Source organism: Nelumbo lutea, chromosome 2 (genome assembly GCF_056320005.1).
Source record: "Nelumbo lutea isolate HS-2025 chromosome 2, American lotus-T2T, whole genome shotgun sequence".
Taxonomy (NCBI): Eukaryota; Viridiplantae; Streptophyta; class Magnoliopsida; order Proteales; family Nelumbonaceae; genus Nelumbo; species Nelumbo lutea.
In genome coordinates, this window is record NC_142685.1 from 28079093 (window position 1) to 28099034 (window position 19942).

The 19942-nt window shown below is 36.8% G+C and overlaps 1 protein-coding gene across 1 annotated transcript in view; it reads right to left on the reverse strand.

Moving 5' to 3' along the window:
• Positions 1 to 19363, reverse strand: part of LOC148869447 (RabGAP/TBC domain-containing protein) — a 32328-nt gene extending 12965 nt beyond the window's left edge. The window contains exons 1-7 of the mRNA XM_088969910.1: positions 19078 to 19363; positions 17693 to 17866; positions 17511 to 17589; positions 17312 to 17419; positions 12895 to 12979; positions 4874 to 4928; positions 4071 to 4475 (exon numbers count right to left, since the gene is read on the reverse strand). Of these exons, the coding sequence (XP_088826036.1) occupies positions 4071 to 4475; positions 4874 to 4928; positions 12895 to 12979; positions 17312 to 17419; positions 17511 to 17589; positions 17693 to 17866; positions 19078 to 19158 (987 nt within the window). The 5' untranslated portion in view covers positions 19159 to 19363. The remainder of the gene's footprint in view (positions 1 to 4070; positions 4476 to 4873; positions 4929 to 12894; positions 12980 to 17311; positions 17420 to 17510; positions 17590 to 17692; positions 17867 to 19077) is intronic.
• Positions 19364 to 19942: the final 579 nt, after the last annotated feature.

Genomic DNA, 19942 nt, shown 5'->3' on the forward strand with positions numbered 1-19942 from the left:
CTGGAGTAGAAGTTTGTAATTTTATTAACAATCCAATCATGCAATTATAATGAGTTAAAATGAAGAGGGATAAGCTTTTAATGGACCGAAATCCAATAGACAGTTAAAATGAAGGGGTTCACTTTTTTGGGCCAAGCTGTAACTTTAATGTGTTTTCTTTCTTTTTCCTTTTCTTGAGATTCTTTGTTGCTCTTGGAAGATAAGCGTGTTCGTCTTCCTTTTGTAAATCTTCTATTGATGAATCAATGAAAGTGTTATTGACCAAAAAAGAAAAAAAGACCATGGACAACCAATGCAGTCTTTGTGGAATTAGAAAAGAAAAGTCTTTCTCTTTCTAATTATTGCAATATATATATATATATATGAAGTATATGTCAGGTTCTTCCCTCTTTGCCATATATCAATATAATCCTTACACCATATATTAAAAAAAAAAGCATGCTATTTAATTACAAGAACAAAATGGAGCAATATTAGTTAATAAGCACGATTCATTAGCAATTGTGCACCTCAATATTACATCTTGTCATGATTCATGCAAGGTAATTCAGAAAATGCCATCAGACAAAACATTGGTGTAGGTAGCTCATTTTCTTAATGAGCTAGAAAAACTTTTGTTGCCAACTTCACTGAAACTAGATAGACTCCTAGCAATTTGGATTGGAGGGAAGGACCTTTGTATACTGGCAGCTCTTCACCTACTTGTTTTTTTGAATTAGAGGATCATTGTCATTACAAATTTTCAACTTATGAAAACTACTTTTTGACATGTATTAATACAAATGCTGCCACCTAAGGGTGTCAATGGACTGGTTTTGGATTGGACCCCATCCAAACCATAACCAATTTGGACGGATGGGACAGACCAACAAGGCATATTGAATTGGACCAGTCCTGACTTAACGGTCCAAAGTGTTTATTGGATTGGATTGGACCTAATCCATATGTAATGAATTTATATTGGATTGGGTTGGATTGAGCCACTATCTGGTCCATTGATAGATGATAAGAATATAGGTTCCAATGGACCAGGTTTCGGTTAGAATTAATCTAAATTAAAACAAATTTGAACAGACTGGACAGTCCAAACATTGTATTGGACCAATCCAAAATGGTCCAAAATATTCATTGGATTGGATTGGACTGTTAGATAGTCTTGTATGCCCTTAGCTTCAATCGGATTTGATGTACTTTTGTTATTTAGTGGAAATAAATTAAAGTGCATGTTTGATTCATGTTGTTTGGTATAATTCTGTGTAAGACCATAAAACTGGACACTTATAGAAACTTGTGTTAGTTTTAAATGTTCACAGCCATTGGATAAGTCTGGGGAGATTTATCCTGCCAAGGCTGATACTGATGTGCCACCAAGTGTTGGGATGGCTTGTTTCGGTCATCAGGGTAAGACCCAAGGCACATGTAGTATGGAATTGCTTGAACCCTTGAACCGGACCAAATTTTCAGTATTGCCCTAGACCTTGGAGACAGATGGGCAAAACTGGAAATTTACACCTGACCCCTAGACTCGATTATGACACATCACTAGGTATCGGATCGAGCTGTCTTTGATGTGTCAATCAGTGAGATCCTTAGTGGGGGCCAAAACCTGGACATGTTGGGGCAGTCTGAGAATTCATCTAAGTGAGTGATCATAGTGACAGAATCAGCCCCTTTGTCGAACAATGGTAATGATCGGGAATGAACTCTCTATGATGGAAACCAAACTGCCGGCAGTTGATTTCAATCGTTGGAATTTTGTTTTGCAAAATTTATATATATATATATATATATATGTATATGTACGGTTTCAAAAGATTTGCAAAAGGTTTTAATTCCTGGGATCCATGTGAGTAGAGAGTGCGGCACTGTTCCTTGCAGCCGGGAGAGAGGTCTTCTCTTGTCGGGCAGTGCTTGATCATTAAGGGCTGAGAAATACCTGATGGGCTAATCTTGCACCTGCCCACAGTCCCTGGGTTTTTATAAGATGGCTTAGCCCAGGGACCACTTAATGTAAGTGTTGGGCCCATAGGGTCCATGTGATGGGCTCAAGGGGGTCACTGAGTCTTTTAGTGAATTCGGCTGGGCCTTGTAATAAAAGTTGGGCCGAACCCATGTGGCTGGTGTATAGATCAATGCTTGGGTCCCACGCCATACAAAGAAGCCCAACTGGACAGCAGATTGGAAACTGGATAAACACTGAACACTTAATGGGCCAAAAGCCCATTTCGAACTGGGCTGATATGATCACCTGTTCATGGGGCGAATCTGAGATTAATGTTAGTAAAAGGATTGGGTCTTTAACCTTATCCACTCTAAGAGACCAAATTCAAATTAGATTTGAATCTGGTAACCTCCTGATAAGATCAGGAATTAACTAACTTAATCTGCAGATAGGATTAAGATTATCCCCTATCCAAATACTGATTTGGATTGGGATAACTCCCAAAATATTGGGAGGTTTCTTAATCAAGAAAAAAGAGGAGAAAACCCTAACAGAAATATCAGATTTCGAACTAGGGTTTTGTATGCAAGAGACACCTCCTGCGAATTGAGATTTGATCTCTCACAGACTCCAAAGAGAAGAGACAGTTCTGCCCTCTTTGTCCCTGGATTTCTCCTCCTCCAACAGCCGCCATTCCTTATTGGAAGATTGGATCTTTGTAGCAACAGGAAATCAAGAAATCAGTTCTTGACAACAGTCTTGCAAGAAAGACCAAAAAGATTCGGTGTTCAAGGTTTCCAGAGGATTCTTGCGAAGAATCCAGTGTGTAGGACGCACCCTGCTGGTTCCGTTCCATCCACAGCCGTGTCATCTTCAGCAGAAGCGGATCTTGGTTTCTTCTTTGGGCGTGAACACCAATTTTGGGAGATATTGTTTCTCCGGATCAGGTATAATCTTTCCTGCTTCCTTAGGTTCAGATCTGGTTTGATTATGGTTCAAGTAGAATCCTTGAATAATGTATTCTAAATTTAGGGAATATGACTCCCAGTTGGAAGAATGTAGGAAATTCTTTGAAATTCGCCCACCCATTCCGCACCCTTCATGGCGTCCATTAGATGGATCCTACCATTCTTTCATGGACCTGATCCATTTGTAATGGACTCGCATTAGACTGGGTTGGATTTAACCAAATCTAATCCAGTTGACACCCCTACTGCCACCCATTCTCAAGATGTGCCTAAATCTTAAAACTCTAAATCATGCACATATGACATCAAACTAATATATTCTATGCTATCAAGATATAGAAAACCAGCAGTATACTCGGGACGTATTGGTCATGGAGACTCGACAAGGGCAGAAATGAAAGCAGTCTTACTTATTGTTAAAATTTACCATTTTGTATATTTTAAAGTGTTAATGCTATAGAGTATATCTAGAAATGTCCAGGTGGTATCTGATGTTGTATTCAGTACCATCATGTCTATACCAGTGCAACAGACATGTATAGGAATCCGGGTATCATAAAATATATTACATCTAACTCAAATTGTGATTACTGTAAATATATTTACCAACTACAGATCGTCAGGATCAAGGTTCTAAATATTGGCACAGGCTGATACGCCCTACCGGCATATCAGCCTGTGTCGGTGGTTTTTTTTATGTTTTACTTAGTTTTTTTTTTTCGAAATCGGTTCAGAGGGGCCGCTTTAAGGCCCGGACACCCTCTGAACCAGTGGCTGACCCGATACAACCCCTGTAGGGGCGTACCAGGAAGCCACTGGCACGATACATATCAGGCCGATACGGGCTGATACGTATCAATACTTTGAACCTTGGTCAGGATAAAACTTTGTTGAGTACTATGTTCTTTTCTTGTGAATAAAAAATGTGAGAAGAGATGTGCACAAAAGGTCAGGATCATTACTCAATTAAAAGTTTTTACTCGTCAGAGAGAGAGAGAGAGAGAGAAAGAGAGATGTGCACAAAAAGAGCTGCATAGCCCACTATGGTCTAAACATCACTGGCATTCACCATGGTATGAATTATATGTAAACGAATATCAGAACAATTCTTATTAAAATAGTGATATTTGAGAAAATTAACAAAGGGAACAAAATATTACCTCCAGGGGATCAGAAGCCACAGGAGCTTCATCGGGAACTTTTACTATGTCATTAGACCTTCCATCATGAACACTACTTGGAAGTGACTGAAACTCATTCTTTCTTTCAAAAGCACCATAGTTGTCGCCATGAATTTCACGAAGGAGTTGTGATGTTGTTTCGCGAGCAAACTTTGTCAGAAGTGAAAATTTCTCTAGTACTTGAATTGAGAGATCATGAGCAGGATCATGAACCCTTTGCCTGCTCTTCTCACTATATAGAGACGCACTTGGACTTCCATCACATGAATCCCTGTCAGTCCTCCCTGAGCTTTCAGCAAAAGGAGATGGACTTGCTGGAACAAGTGTTGATGGGCTATTTGCAACAGAAACAGCCCTTGGCAACTCCAAAGAAGACAAGCTCTTCTGCAATAGCATTTGCAAAAACAGGAACAAAGAAAACATATTACATAAGACAGCCATTTCTTTTTAGTCATTCCACCATTTAGTAAATAAAAGCAAACATAACAATGTCAACTCTGAAACCTAGCACTATGAATGCCAAAAAATGCTTTGAAGACAAGCCCTGGACCAGCTGACCTGGACTATCTACTCTAAGTTATAAAACAATGAATGGAATATCTTAGGAATTATCAAATGCAGAATCTCATAAAATCTCGACCATAAAAGCTGTTTATGGGACAATACAACATTTTGGTGTATGACTTTCAAGGACACAATTGAACCACTTTATGCAGCACCTATTTTTAGCTTACGAACAGAAAGATAATATAATACCAAACCAAAAACAATCAAATTTGCACCTGGAGAGGATCCTGGAAATCGTTCACAAGAAAAACATTTGCATCATCTGCAGACCTGGAAATACAACTCTCCATAAGAAACTAACAAAATCTAGTCCAGTAGATGCACTGATCATTTGTGCTCAGAATCCACAAGCTCATTGTGCATGCAATTATTACATTAACACTAAAAACTCAATAATAATTAACTTGTTACGGCACAAATTTCCTAAGTTAAACAATTGTCTCACTAACAATAATAAATTACAGGTATTACCACTATTGTAGTAAAAAGAAACAAAAGTAATTGGAGTATATGGATGCTGCTATTGTTAGAAGTATTTGGGGGGAGGGTGAGGCCGGATGGAAAGCAAAAATGGCTGTGGGTAGTGCAGGGGGTTTGTTGACTCTTTGGGATCCCTCTATCTGCAGTCTTATTTCTTCTCATGTCAGAAACTTTTCAGTATCTTTGGTGCTGAAATTTACTAATGATAAGGTCTGTCAGGTTAGAAATGTCTATGGCCCTACGGATAGAAGTCGCCGAAATGAGTTTGGGAGGAATTGGCAGGGGTGAGGGCCAATTTGTCTATCCCTTGGGTGATTGGAGGTGATTTTAATGTTTATCTTTCTGCTGAAGAAAAGAACACCAAAGGTAGGAGATCTAGAGAGATGCTCCAGTTTGCAGACTTTATTAACAGATTTGATCTGATGGATCTTCCTCTTCAGGGTAGTCGGTCCACCTGGACGAATAACCAATATTCTCCTACCTTAGTGAGACTAGATAGATTCTTGGTCTCTCCAAGTTGGGAGGAACTGTTTCGTGATTTTAGACGGGCTGCTCTCCCTAGACCAGTTTCTGATCACTGTCCAATCCAGTTGATTTGTGGTTTTCGAGACAAAGTCAAAGCCCCGTTCAAGATGGAGAACTCCTGGTTTGAAGATGTGAATTTTACTCAAGTTTTGATGGCTGTGTGGAGAGGTTTGCAGGTGGAAGGTACTTGTTCTTATATCTTGGCAAGAAAACTTGGTGTAGTTAAAGAGAGATTAAAACTCTGGAAGAAGGAAAATTCTTTGAAGTCAAAAACTGAAAAGCGAGCCCTATTGAGTATCATTGAGGAAGTTGATTCAGCTGAAGAGGTTGGCCCTATTTCCGAGAAAAGCAGGCTTAAAAGATCCCAAGCACAGCTAAGGTATGACAAATTGGCAGTGGAGGATGAAATTAAGTGGAGGCAGAGGGCTAAAGTGAGGTGGCTGAAAGAAAGGGACAAAAATACCCAATTTTTTCAAAAGATGCCAAATGCCAGACTGAGAGTCTCTTCTATTTCTGAGCTGGAGTGGGAAGGAAAGATTGGGGAATCTGATGCTGATATAAAGGTGGTGGCAACAAGTTTTTAAAAAAAGCTCTACACAGAATCTTGGGCTTTTAGACCTTTCCCAGAAATTTCCCATTTAAGCAGTTAAGTGGAGATCAGAAGTTATTCATTGAGAGGCCTTTCTCGGAGGAGGAAATTAAAACTGTTATTTCCATTGCTAGCGGCTGATAAATCGCCTGGTCCAGATGGCCTTACCAATCTGTTCTACATTAAATGCTGGGACACTGTAAAGCAAGACATTATGAATGTTTTTCAGGCTCTTTATAAGATTCTGGCTAAAGTCCTTGCTGAGAGAATGAAAGGGGTGTTAGGAAGTGTTATTTCAAATAATCAAAGTGCCATTGTCCCTGGTAAGCTGAAGCTTGATTTGGTCCTCGTTGCAAATGAATTAATTCACTCAAGAAGAAGAAAAGGAGCTCCAGGTTTAATTTGTAAGCTAGATATTGAGAAGGCTTATGATCATGTTAACTGGAGGTGCATTGATTTGGTTCTGCAACATATGAATTTTGGGCAGAAATGGAGAAATTGGATCAAAGTCTGCACAACCTCTCCTAAGTTCTTAGTCTTGATTAATGGCCAATCAGCAGGTTTTTTTGAAAGTTCTAGGGGGCTGAGGCAGGGTGACCCTCTTTCTCCTTTGCTTTTTATCTGTGTGATGGAAATCCTCACCTTGTTTTGTAAGAGGGCAGCTAATGCTGGCAGTTGGGAAGGCTTTTCTATTTGTCTGAGGGGGGAAGGTCAATATTCTCTAGTTTGCTGATGATACTTTGTGCTTTGTAGATGCTTCTCCGTCCCAGTTGGAACTCATTCTTGGAATCTTAGTCTGGTTTGAGGTGGTTTCTGGGCTAAAGGTGAATTTGAACAAAAGCTATATCATTCCAGTGGGGCAGGTTTGTAACTTAGAGGAGTGTGCTGTGGTATTGGCTTGTAAGACTAATTTTCTTCCTGTGAAGTATTTGGATCTGCCTTTGGGGGCTAATTGGCTTTCTTCTTCGATTTGGGATCCAATCATTGAAAGATTGGAGAGGAAATTATCATCTTGGAAGGCCAAATACCTCTCTTTTGGAGGAAGGGTAACCTTGATAAAAAGTACTCTCTCAAATCTGCCAACTTATTTCCTGTCCCTGATCCCTATCCCAATTGGAGTTGCTAAAAGATTGGAGCAGCTTTAGAGGAATTTCCTTTGGAGGGGCTGGGATTAGGATAACAGGGTTCATCTAGTTAATTGGGATCAAGTTTCTCTTCCTAAAGCTGAAGGTGGTCTAGGAATAAGGAAATTGAAGAATTTTAATACTACTCTCTTGTGCAAGTGGATTTGGAGATTCTTCGCTGAGAGGAATGCTTGCTATAAAGTATGGGGTAGATTGGGGAAACTGGAGAATCAGAGCTCCCCCTCCAAATTGGGGCAATTCTCTGTGGAAAGAAATTATGAAAATTTTTCCTATTTTCTAGGAAGGAATTTCTGTGAATGTGTGTAAAGGTGATAGAACAAAATTCTGGAAGGATAAGTGGTGTTTGGATGGCCCCCTTGCTGGCTCCTTCCCTTACCTTTTTAGGTGTGATGTCAACCAACAGGCTACTGTGGCTCATTACTTCTCTTTGCTTGAGGATTCAGTGTCTCGGTCCCCTCTCTTAAGGAGGAATTTGTTTGATTGGGAACTGGATGAATTTTTGGAGCTGATGACTCTCCTTCATAAGCAGAAGATTGATGTGCTTGGGGTTGATAAGTGGTGCTGGAAATGGAAGCCGGATGGTGTTTTTTCTGTGAAGCTCATGGCTGCTAAATTATGTAGTGTGGGGCATACTGATTTCCCAGCTACACAGATTTGGAATTCTATGAGCCCCTCAAAATCTAATTTTCTGGTTTGAACGATGGCCCTAGACAAATGCCTTTCCAGGTCTATTCTGTTGAGGAGAGGCATTCAAATTCTGGATTCAGCTTGTGTTCTTTGTGGGACAGCTACAGAAACTACAGATCATTTATGTCTTCGATGTCCATTCTCCTTTCAGATTTGGATGCATTTTCTCAAAGCATTGGGTGCTAGGTGGATCATGCCAAGATCAGTTAAGGAACACCTTTGTAGTTGGAAGTTAAAGGGTCTAAGTAAGAGAGGAAAGCTGATGTGGAAGACAATCCCAGCTGCTGTTTTGTGGTCCATTTGGGCTGAAAGGAATAGTAGAGTTTTCTGTAATAGATCTAAAGGTCTTGATGATGTAATTCAGAGAGCTGTGGGCAAGCTGATTTCTTGGATTTCCATTTCTGGGGAGTTCAGAGATCTTAGCTTGCCCGTTTTGTTTCAGTCTTGCTCCTGGTGGAGATTGTAATCCTGGCTGCTCTTCAGACTGCCTTCTTGGGTCTGAATTTCTGTTTGTTTTTGTTTTTTTGTGTTGAATAAAATTACATTACCTCTTACAAAAAAAAAATATCACATACCATTCTTATTATTTTAACAATATACTAGCAGAGGGGCCCTGCGTTGCAGGGGCTCGCTCATAAATTATCAGGCTCGAGCTCGATTCGAATTAGAGACTTGAGCTCGAGCTCGAGCTCAAGCTCGGAAGTTCGATCTCGGCTACCTTTGATTGTAGGTCTCTCAAGCAGCTGAGGTGCCGAGCCGAGGTCTCCCTCAATTGCTGAGATGACAGGGCAGACACTAAAATGGAATAGACCCGCTAATATGCCCAATGTCCCTGCTGCAATATGATGAGAGGCTATTCCTCCCGGAACAAAAGGATCAAAACCTTCCACACCCCACGCGGGATTTACAGGTTGTACTTTTCCAGTTAGTCCATAAGGATCGGACACCCATATGCCAGGACCATACAAACCTGTTACATGAAATGCGCCAAACCCGAAGCAAGCCACCCCTGAGAGAAATAAATGAATTCCAAAGATCTTAGGCAAATGCCAGGACCATCACTGTACTTCAACTAGAATCCCTCTTCTATTAATCCAATCATAATGTTTGTTACTTTGTACATAAACAAACCGTTTAAAATCTTACTCATTTTTTCTATTTCTACCCATCGAGGGGATTCCTCCTATATGTCAAAAAAATTATTCCAGTACACTAGCAGAATTGTGGATAGGGGAACTATACTAGCCACCTACCTAATTTATTGTAGAAATTTTCGGGATCAATGATTGGACCATGCAAAATAGAAATACCTTTTCTAGGATAAAGGAATAGATGACTCGATCCATTTCCGTATCGATCATGATATATGTAATAACTTGGACATCCATTTCAGGGGCTCTTTTACCTTGGAAAATCATAGAGTTACCTCATGGGGAGTTAGCCGCACCTACGAATTATATAAATACTACTGTTGCTTTAGCTTTACCCACGTCAGTGGCATATTTCTATGCGGGTCTTAGAAAAAAAGGATTGGGTTATTTCGCTAAATACATTCAACCAACTCCAATCCTTTTACCAATTAACATCCTAGAAGATTTCACAAAACCTTTATCACTTAGTTTTCGACTTTTCGGGAATATATTGGCTGATGAATTAGTAGTTGTTGTTCTTGTTTCTTTAGTACCTTCAGTGGTTCCGATACCTGTTATGTTCCTTGGATTATTTACAAGTGGTATTCAAGCTCTTATTTTTGCAACTTTAGCCGCGGCTTATATAGGAGAATCCATGGAGGGCCATCATTGACTAGCTTTCAAAATAGTCTTTTTTTTCAGCGTATCCCAACGCAATGTATGTGTGGCTTAAGATAATCTATTTTGGTAACATAATATATACAAATAACATAATAGATACAAAAATAGTCTTAGATTTTGTATTTAAGATCTTGAATATCTAGATAAATACTTTATCTATATGCAATGCAAAATATATGCAATAGGATCCCCATTTTTTATTCGGCTCAATCCTTTTAGAAAAAGATTGGGCCGAGTTTAATTGCAATTCAATTAAGGGAACGAATGGAAATTACTGGATTACAAAGTATCCATTGCTTCGAATTCGAATTTGATCTCCTTCCATACCTCACAAGCAGCAGCTAGTTCAGGGCTCCATTTGCTAGCCTCACGGATAATTTCATTACCTTCACGAGCAAGATCATGTCCCTCATTACGAGCTTGTACACACGCTTCTAGGGCTACTCGATTAGCTACGGCACCCGGTGCATTTCCCCAAGGGTGTCCTAAAGTTCCTCCACCAAACTATTACGGAATCATCCCCAAAGATCTCGGTCAGAGCAGGCATATGCCAAACGTGAATACCCCCTGAAGCCACGGGCAGAACACCTGGTAGAGAGACCCAATCTTGAGTGAAATAAATACCGCGACTTCGGTCTTTTCAATAAAATCATCACGTAGTAAATCAACAAAGCCCAAGGTGATTTCTCTTTCCCCTTCAAGTTTACCTACTACTGTACCAGAGTGAATATGATCTCCACCAGACATACGTAACGCTTTAGCTAGTACACGAAAGTGTATACCATGATTTTTCTGTCTATCAGAGGTTTCCTTAGCAGACGAGGTGTCGAGCTAAGGTCTCCCTTAGTTGACAAGGTGCCAAGCTGAGGTCTCCCTCAGTTGTCGAGGTGCTGAGCCAAGATCTCCCTTAGTGATCGAGGTGTCGAGCCAAGGTCTCCCTTAGTGGTCGAGGTGTCGTCTAGCTCGAGCTTGATTCGAATTAGAGACTTGAGCTTGAGCTTAGAAGTTCGAGCTCGGCTCGGCTCGAGCTCAGAGGTCTCCCTCAGTTGGAGAGAGTGTGTCATTCATGTAATTTATAAGGGGAGAGAGAGAAAGAGATGGCATTCTTGTAATTTGTAAGAAAAAGAGAGAGAGAGAGTGGCATTCTTGAAGTTTGAAAGAAAAAAAAAAGCAAGAGAGAGGGAGAGTTGGTAGAGAGTGGCATTCTTGTAATTTCTATGAAAAAAGACAAAAAATACTGTTAAATTCCATTTCCCTCATCCTCAGGCCTTCTTACATACACATTTCAGCTTAATATATTTATATAGATTATGAATTCGTAGATGTCAAGGTGCCCAGGTAAATTCTAGCCAATAGTGAGGAAACTAGTTGCCTAGGTGATAAGAATCTTATAAAATAAAGAACAAATTTTAGGTTAGTTCCCTAGTTTTATATGCCAAAAAGCATGCACATTGATTGAAATAAAATTCTTTTTATTAAGAACACTAAATTTCCTCTAAAAACATTGAAAATCATCATATCTAAAAAAATTGTCTTTTAGTATAATATATTTAAATACCATCTAAAAGACGGTAGTATTTAAATATATTAATTTCAATATATACAAAAATAACACCAATATAATTAGTATTTAACAAAGCATTTTCATATCAAAATAGCAACTAAAGATAGCTATAACTTTATATAATAAAACTTAAGATAGAGAACAAGGGAAAAAACAAGGGGTTGAGCCGCTGCTTTACTAAATATAAATTTCTATCCTTATCCTTCTCATCTTTCTTTTATTTTTCTCTCCTCAAAACCGTTAGATCTTTTAAATTACAATATTCAAACCTTAAAACAAAAAAAATGATATATACATATACATTATATAATAGAATGTATTAAGACAGACACCTAGGTAGGCATCTTATCACTCAGACGGACACCTAGCTGCTAATAATATGCAGTCAGAGCGTTCAAGTAATATGCCCAACCAAGGGTGCCTAGTCACCCTTGACAATTATATATGCTCTAACCTGCAGCTCAACCCATTTAAGTCAACACCATCACATCTGTGGTTAGTAAAATCATATACAGCAAAAAAGTTCTATGGAAACACTTATAACATTATAGTACAGTAAAGATTTGGTCGTACATTGCTATCAAAAAAAAGGCCATACACAACATAATAAAAAGTCAGCTAAAAATGACCTTTATGGCCAAAACCTTTCTCCTTTAAAACAATACCTAGTGAAAATTTTGCAAAATCATATGTTAAATATACAATCATTCATAATATAGTATATTGTGAATTAGAAAAGAATACTTTAAATTTAATGTTATGCATTTTTAACCAATACTTTAAAAGGACTGATGTCTTCCTAGTTTTGAAAATTCCTACACTCAATATGCTTTATTTCAAAAGGCCATATATACATGTATTGTATGCAAATTTATTTCAAAATCGACTGGAAGATATCAGCAGAAGCAATTAGTAAATAAACACTACAAGGGAAAACAATGGGAAATGAAAACGGAATAACAAGAAAAATTTGAGAAAATAATAAGAATATACTAAATGAGCATTTAAAAATAGCATATAAAAGTCTCAATTTCTATGATATTTCAAATACAGGTACTAATCCAAAAGAAAGTGAAACCAGATACCTCCAAACCCTCTTGTACAAGAATTGGTTGTTTTTGTTAAGTCGTTTTTTGGAACTTATTTTAGCCATAATTGCTGGGAAAAGTTAATACTTCATAACTATCAAGCTTTATGCCCATCAACACGGTAGCAACATGGAAAGGCCTCTCAGGCCAATAGTATTGGATGTTTATCCCCAAAATTTTAGGCATTCTGGATCAACTATATACCGAAACTATAATTGTTTCAACCTGGGCTGGCCAGTTTAGTCTCATTTATATTTGGTTAGTGAGAGGACTTGCATCAAAACCCAAATAATCAAGAAATAAATCAGTAATAACAGGAAACAAAACCAGAACAAAGAGAAACCAACCTCACAAGAAAAGCATGTTCTTTTAATGTAGCAAGGAACTCACGAACACCACCATTGTAGAAGTATAGAGGAGGAAATGCAAGTCCTGCAGAAGACTTCTGGTTATCCATTTTCACATTAAAACCCTGTGCCATTGATTACAACAAATGACCAAAACCTAAATAACCAACTTCTAGATGCATGAACAAAATGCAGCCCAATAGGAACAAGAAGCAACAGTACAATGTCAAGTACAATAAAATGTCTAAATTAATAAGGTCTTAGAAAATGGTTCAAGGTTGGATTGGCATGGGAATACAGAGGCTAACAGGCAAGCACAAAAAGTGATCAAACTTGATCTTCTCTCTGGTATTTTATTCCCTTAAGGAAATTACCCAAGGTCTTGGCTATCTGGAATCTTAGCAAGGGTGGCTCTCAGAATAGTAGTATTTTAGTGTGTAAAAATATGAGATGTTATGAGAAATCAAAAGCATAACTCTTATAACAAGACAGATTAGGAATGTAATTGAGGGCATAGTATGATAGTTTCCTGACTGAGAAACAACAATTTTTATATACAAATCTGGTATATATATAACCAGATTGTTACTGCTGTTATAATCTCAGACAGAAACAGAATCATCATCATCTAAACCTTGTCCCAAATATATGGGGTTGGCTGCATGAATCCTGTTTCACCATTCCCCTGTGTTCAGTGCCATATCTATCATTAAATTCTTGGTGTTTAAATCATTTCTTTCTACCTCCACTCAAGCCCTTTTCAGTCAGAACCCTAGCTCCTCTAGCTCCTTCAAGTTGTAACAGATCACTTTTCCTAATGGACGCTGTAGATGGTCTTCTATAGACATGACCAAACCATACCAATCTAATTTTTCTCCTTTTATCACCTGTCGGAGCTACTCCTAGGTTCCTTCCTATGGTTTCATTTCTGACCCTGTCCTTTCTAGATCAGACAGAAACAGAATAGTAGTTAAAAACTTAAAATTGTCAATGAAAACACAAATTGAGTTCATAGAAAAAGGGTGGGTTTTTACATTGTACCCGGAACCATGTAGAAATGTACATTGAAGTGTTAGGTAGGAAGTTAGGAACAACTACTATTTATCCCAGCTGGCACATGTATGTGCATGTGCATGTGTATAGGTGTATACTGTATACTAGCAGAAGGGCACATGCTACACACGTGTATCTAATGTGAAAATATATATATAATAGTAAAAATTATTAATATGAAAGATAATTTGTTAAAATAAAGCCAAGAAAAAAAGTCACATTATGAAAAATGAATTTTTTTTCATAATCCTAATGTACAAAGATTACTACAACTTCAAAGAATAATTGATTACATGATAATTGTTCTAATCAATAATTGTCAATAATATACAACAAAAAAAAAACAAAATCTAGAGAGTGGATAAATCACTTTCGTTACATTAAAAAAAATAATGTTATAATAAAGTAAAAATAAAAATATAATAATGATTTATTTTGCTATCTTAAAAATATAATAATGAATTGGGCAAACATTGTTTGTCTTTTAGATTTTACTTTCCTGTAAGATTTTCTCTTGGCAGCTACAAAGGCAGAAATTGTGTCACGACATTAAATAAGAATAAAAATATACACAATGAGAGATAAGGTTTTAGTACATTAACTGGTTTGAACCTAGTATGTGTTGGAGTTTGAGGCTTAGTTTTAACCCAAAAAAAAAAGTTTAGATAGTGGTGGAAACAAAAAAACAGATCTCATGCTTAGAAGCAATATAGTGACAATCATACCAAGAAAATAAAAACGTTGTTTCTCTAGGAAATTGGCATATAGCAATGCTATCACCTTCTTTCTCTGAGAAATTAGCAAAGCATTGTTTCTTTTATTACAACCATTTAGACCAAAAGTTGTCAATATTAATGCCAAGCTTGCCATGCATAAATTCTGAGACAATGTTCCCTTGATTTTCATTTTTATTATATAAAATTAAAATCAATAACAACAATAAAGATTTTTGGTAAAATTGTCAAATAATCAACAAATGGCACCATCATAGAGGGTATTGATAAAATAATAATTTGTTGACTCGTTGGTAGCCCTAAATATTGGACTCGAGTAGAGAGAGAGAAGGTATTGTGAGAGAGAAAAAGAGAGTATTAATCAGGATGGTTCTAGGTCTAATTTTTGTTAGTAAATTATTTCTTAATTAATAATTAATTTGGTAAATCAAATAAAAAATAATTTATAGATAACAATTCATTTAATTTAATAAAATAAAATGAATAAATAAATAAAAGTTTGTAGGACAGGACTGGTATAGGGTATCTTGAACCAGACCCGACCCTTTGGCAACCCTAAATATTGAGCTCAGGGGGGAGAGAGAGTGCGACAAATAAATAAATAAATAAGTTTAACAAAATAAATAAACAATGTTTTATTACTAGGATGGGATTGTTACAAGCTATCCCGAACTAGACCTGACCTGTTGATAGCTTTAAATATTGGGCTAGGGGGAGAGAGAGAGAGAGAGAGAGAGAGTATTAATCGGGATGGTTTTGGGTCTATTTTATCATAGTAATAATTTGTAAGTAAATTATTTCTAAATATATAAATAATTTAGTAAATTAATGAATAAAATTTTATAGATAATAATTTATTTAATTTAATAAAATAAATAAATGAATGAATAAAATAAAATTTTATTGGGATAGGATTGGTACAAACTACCTTGAACTAGACCCAACCCATTAACAGCCCTAAATATTGGGCTGATAATAATTTGTTAGCAAATTATTTCTAAATAAATAAATAATTTAGTAAGTTAAATAATAAATTTTTTATAGATAATAATATATTAAGTTAATAAAATAAATCAATGAATAAATAAAAGTTTATTGGGATGGGATTGGTACCCGACCGATTGACAATCCTAAATATTGGGCTCGAGGGGGGCAGAGAGAGAGAGAGAGAGAGAGAGAGTTGAGAGAAAAAGAATCAAGTGAGAGAAAAGAAATAAATATTTGTTTTATATGGTGGCATGACCATAAATAGTAATTATTTCTAAATAAAAAATAATTTAGTAAACTAAACAAATAAAATTTTATAGATAGTAATTTATTTAATTTAATAAAATAAATAAATGAATAAATAAAATTTTATTGGGACAAAACTAGTACAAGCTATCCTGAATCATACCCGACCCATTAACAGCTCTAAATATTGGGCTAATAATAGTTTGTTAGTAAATTATCTCTAAATAAATAAATTAAATAAATAAAATTTTATATATAATAACTTATTTAATTTAATAAAATAAATAATGAACAAATAAAAGTTTATTTGGACGGGAAAGGTATAGGCTATCCTGAACCAGATCCAACCCATTAGCAATCCTAAATATTAGGGGGGGAGGGGGGGCGAAAGGAGGAGGGGGAGGAAAAGAATCAGATGAGAGAGAAGAAAGAGATGAATTTCATTGCTTTTGTTTTATATGGTGGGTGGTGGCATGACCGTAAATAGTTAGATATTCAATAACAAATATGAAAGGGGGAGAAAGTATCATGATTACACTTGTCTTATAAGATGGTATTATTGTAAATAATTAGAAATTTAGTGGCATATTATATAGATGTATTGATGCATAAATAATTAATAGAGAACAAATTTTAGAAATTTATAAGGGCAAATTGGAAAACGAAAATTACATCATGGACGAAAAGAGAGAGTGTGACACTCTTTCTTCTATTATAGGTATATGGATACATATACCCATACACAATTTCTTTTTTCTCCTAATGCCAAAAGCCAAAAGCATTATTATGTGTTTTCTGTACAACTACTTCCATGGAATCACCCTCCAATGTTTACAAATTGATCATTCTTCCTCCAATTAAAAGGAGAGAAGTTCATTCAGATTTAAATTGATCCACTTAATATTCACTATTAAGTGGAAACACCCTGCATGTATTCACTATTACAAATGGAATATCATTGCAAGTTCAAGGATTACCTATCCAGGCCTCATTTTTGCTCTAACTTAATATTGCCTGTCTGTCCACTCTCCATTGCCCTCCCATGCATGCCCATTCAACTCCCCTATATCTTTATTTAGAATTTTTTTAATCCATTCATATTCTTCTCAAATTTTCCTCAAATTCCATATTTCCATCATCAATTACTATTTATGTACATCTCAGTTACATTACAAATCTGGTTAAATTTATGCAACCACCAAGAAAATCACTTTCATGCCCAAAAAAATCCCAAAGAAAAATTCACAAACAAATCAGAAAACAGTTTTTCTAAAACATACTCAGAATCCTCATAATTTATCTCCAATATCAGAAAAAAAAAAAAGTAAACCAAGACCAGATTGTAACAACAAATTATATAGAAAGTATAATTAACAAGAAAATAGCCATCAGCTTACCTGATGATAATACAACAATTATGTATTGCCAACCAAGGGTAGGAGTATGTCGTCGTATGGATCGCACATCAGTGAATGGCACAGGCCTAATTGTATATAGATTCCTATCTGTATGGCAAAAAAAAAGATACAACCATGAAATAACAACTCAGCAACAACAATATCCACTTTACTTACAACATCACATTTTTTATCTGACCTCTCTCAGCTGACCTAGCATTTGAATTTTGTCTTGTTAAATCATTCCCACTTGGAGTCGCTTTGCAAGGAATCCATGTCTGCCACAACCCAAATACAACAATTAATATAAAAAAGGAGGAAAATAAAAGTTATGAATTAATGAATTAGTGGAAAACCAAAAAAGAGGATGAAACGTATTACCATGAAAAGAGAAGAACCTTGCTTGATTAGTCGTAGCCGTCCACTTATCCTTTCAGATGCATATTGGGTTGGATGAATTGTTACATTATCCTTCTGATAAACAACTTGAGCTCTGTCAGCTTCATTCATTACAGTTCTTCCCCCACTACCATTCTGTGAAATACTTGTTGATCCCTTCAATAAATGGAGAAGAAAAATCAAAAGTTAATAAATAAAAATGATGCAGAACACAAGGTATGTGTTTGGTTCCATTTACATTTACTGAGTAAATGGTGCCACATAGGCGCCCCATCAGCAAAGGCCTCATTAATTGCATCCGTACATATAGATGTTTGCTTTTCTGTGTGCCTCTCCCGTTTTAGGAAGCTTCATTTTGGAACCTCTTGAAACAGACATGCGTTTATTGGCACCTTGCTGATGTGGTGCCTAATGGCACCTATGTGTCATAAATGCCCTCATTAATTTCTTTTCTCGGTTTTGCAGCCACACAAGTACAAAACGTTTACTAAATAAATGTAAACTAAACCAAACACCCTAAAGGTGTATATTGTCAATCATTACATTTTTTAAGCTCAAGGCAACAGAATAGCATTCTTGCTTTCATTTGTAAAGACATTATTGGTCACTTTATGGCAAGTGTAATGGTACCTAAAGCCCTAGGGAGTTCGAACATTCATGGTGCATTTGAATTAAATCTCTTATTCATGCCAGTATACTTTGGAGGCCACCACTCCCTGGGATCTATTACCATAACTGCGATGGGTCTACTCAAGATTTTGCCGCTAGTGCTGGTTCTGGTTACGAGTGAGATATCCGGGACAGCTTCAGCAGCTTATTCTAGCTTATTCTGACCAGGGTCCATGTCATCTTTATCCTCTTACCTGAGATTATAACTTGTACCCATTCTAAAATGTTCGAGCATTACTAAAAGCTTTCCTAGACTTCACATGGCCACTGATTCACAATTGCAATCAATTGTTTGATTCCCAGAAATGCTTGGCGTCGGTACATGTTTTATATGCTTTACGAGATATCTTCCACCAAATTGGATGTAGGAGATAGTTGCATTGTTCTTGAAAACAGGCGATGTAATAGAGCAGAAAATATATTTAGGAGTTAGGACTTCTATAGGAATCGATCTCGGTCTTTTTTTTTTCTTGTTAACAAATTTTCTTCCATTTTTGCAAAAATCTGCTCTGGGCAAATTAATGATTAAAAAAAGATCTTCTATCGGAAATTAACCTGCACGGATTGGATAAACCGCAATACAATTCGAATTTAAGAGTTTTTTTAGACCTATTTCGAATTCGATGAGAAATTCGAACATTACCGGAAATCCTAAAAGGGAACCACAATTGTGGTGGAGATCAGAAGAGATCAGTTACCTGCTGTTGAGACGCCGCATAATCGGCATCATCGGACAAATCGTGCGATTCCCCTTCCTGCATCGTTGACGATTCACTCATCAGAGAAGAAGCGAAGAGAGTAGACCTGATCGATTATCTTCGCGACGAAGGAAGAGGAGGGAGTAGGGGCTGAAATGAAAGTTCAGGGTTTTTTTGTATAAAACAGAAAACTTTTGTGCTGGCAGTTCTTTTCGTGGCGTTGATAGCGTTGTGTCTTGGGCGGCAGGATGGCGGGAGTCCGACTCGTTGAAGTTCTACTCGTAACACCGGCCGAATGCGATGAGTACACTTTTCCTAAGAAGTGGTTCTCAGCTTGGGCATTAAACCATAAATCAGTAAATCACGGCCTTCGATCTATTGTTGTGGCCCCCATCTTTATGTCACTTCATCTAATCTAAGATTGGGCACAGCAGTAACCGAAGGCCATGACGAATTTACGATACACCATGTCAGTTCTGATCACGTGAGCGTGGCGATGCACTCATATTCCAATGTACTGGACCAGTCGTAACATGCCACGTTATCATAATATAAGTTTGGGGAGTATGAATCACCTGCCAACAAAACACGTTTCAACCTTCTACCAACATTATCCGCAAATGGAGCGGATTGGATTCGAATCCGACATGTTGGATCCAATCGGATCTGATAAAACTCAATCTGAATTTAAATCCTATAGAATCTTTGGATTTGATTTTATCCAATTTGTTTTCTTTAAAATTTAATAAACTATTAAAAGAAAAAATAAAATATACCAATTTAAATAAAGAAAAAAATATATAAGTATTTTTTAATTAGTTTCATCATATATATACATGTTTTTATAGAAAATAAATAACATAAT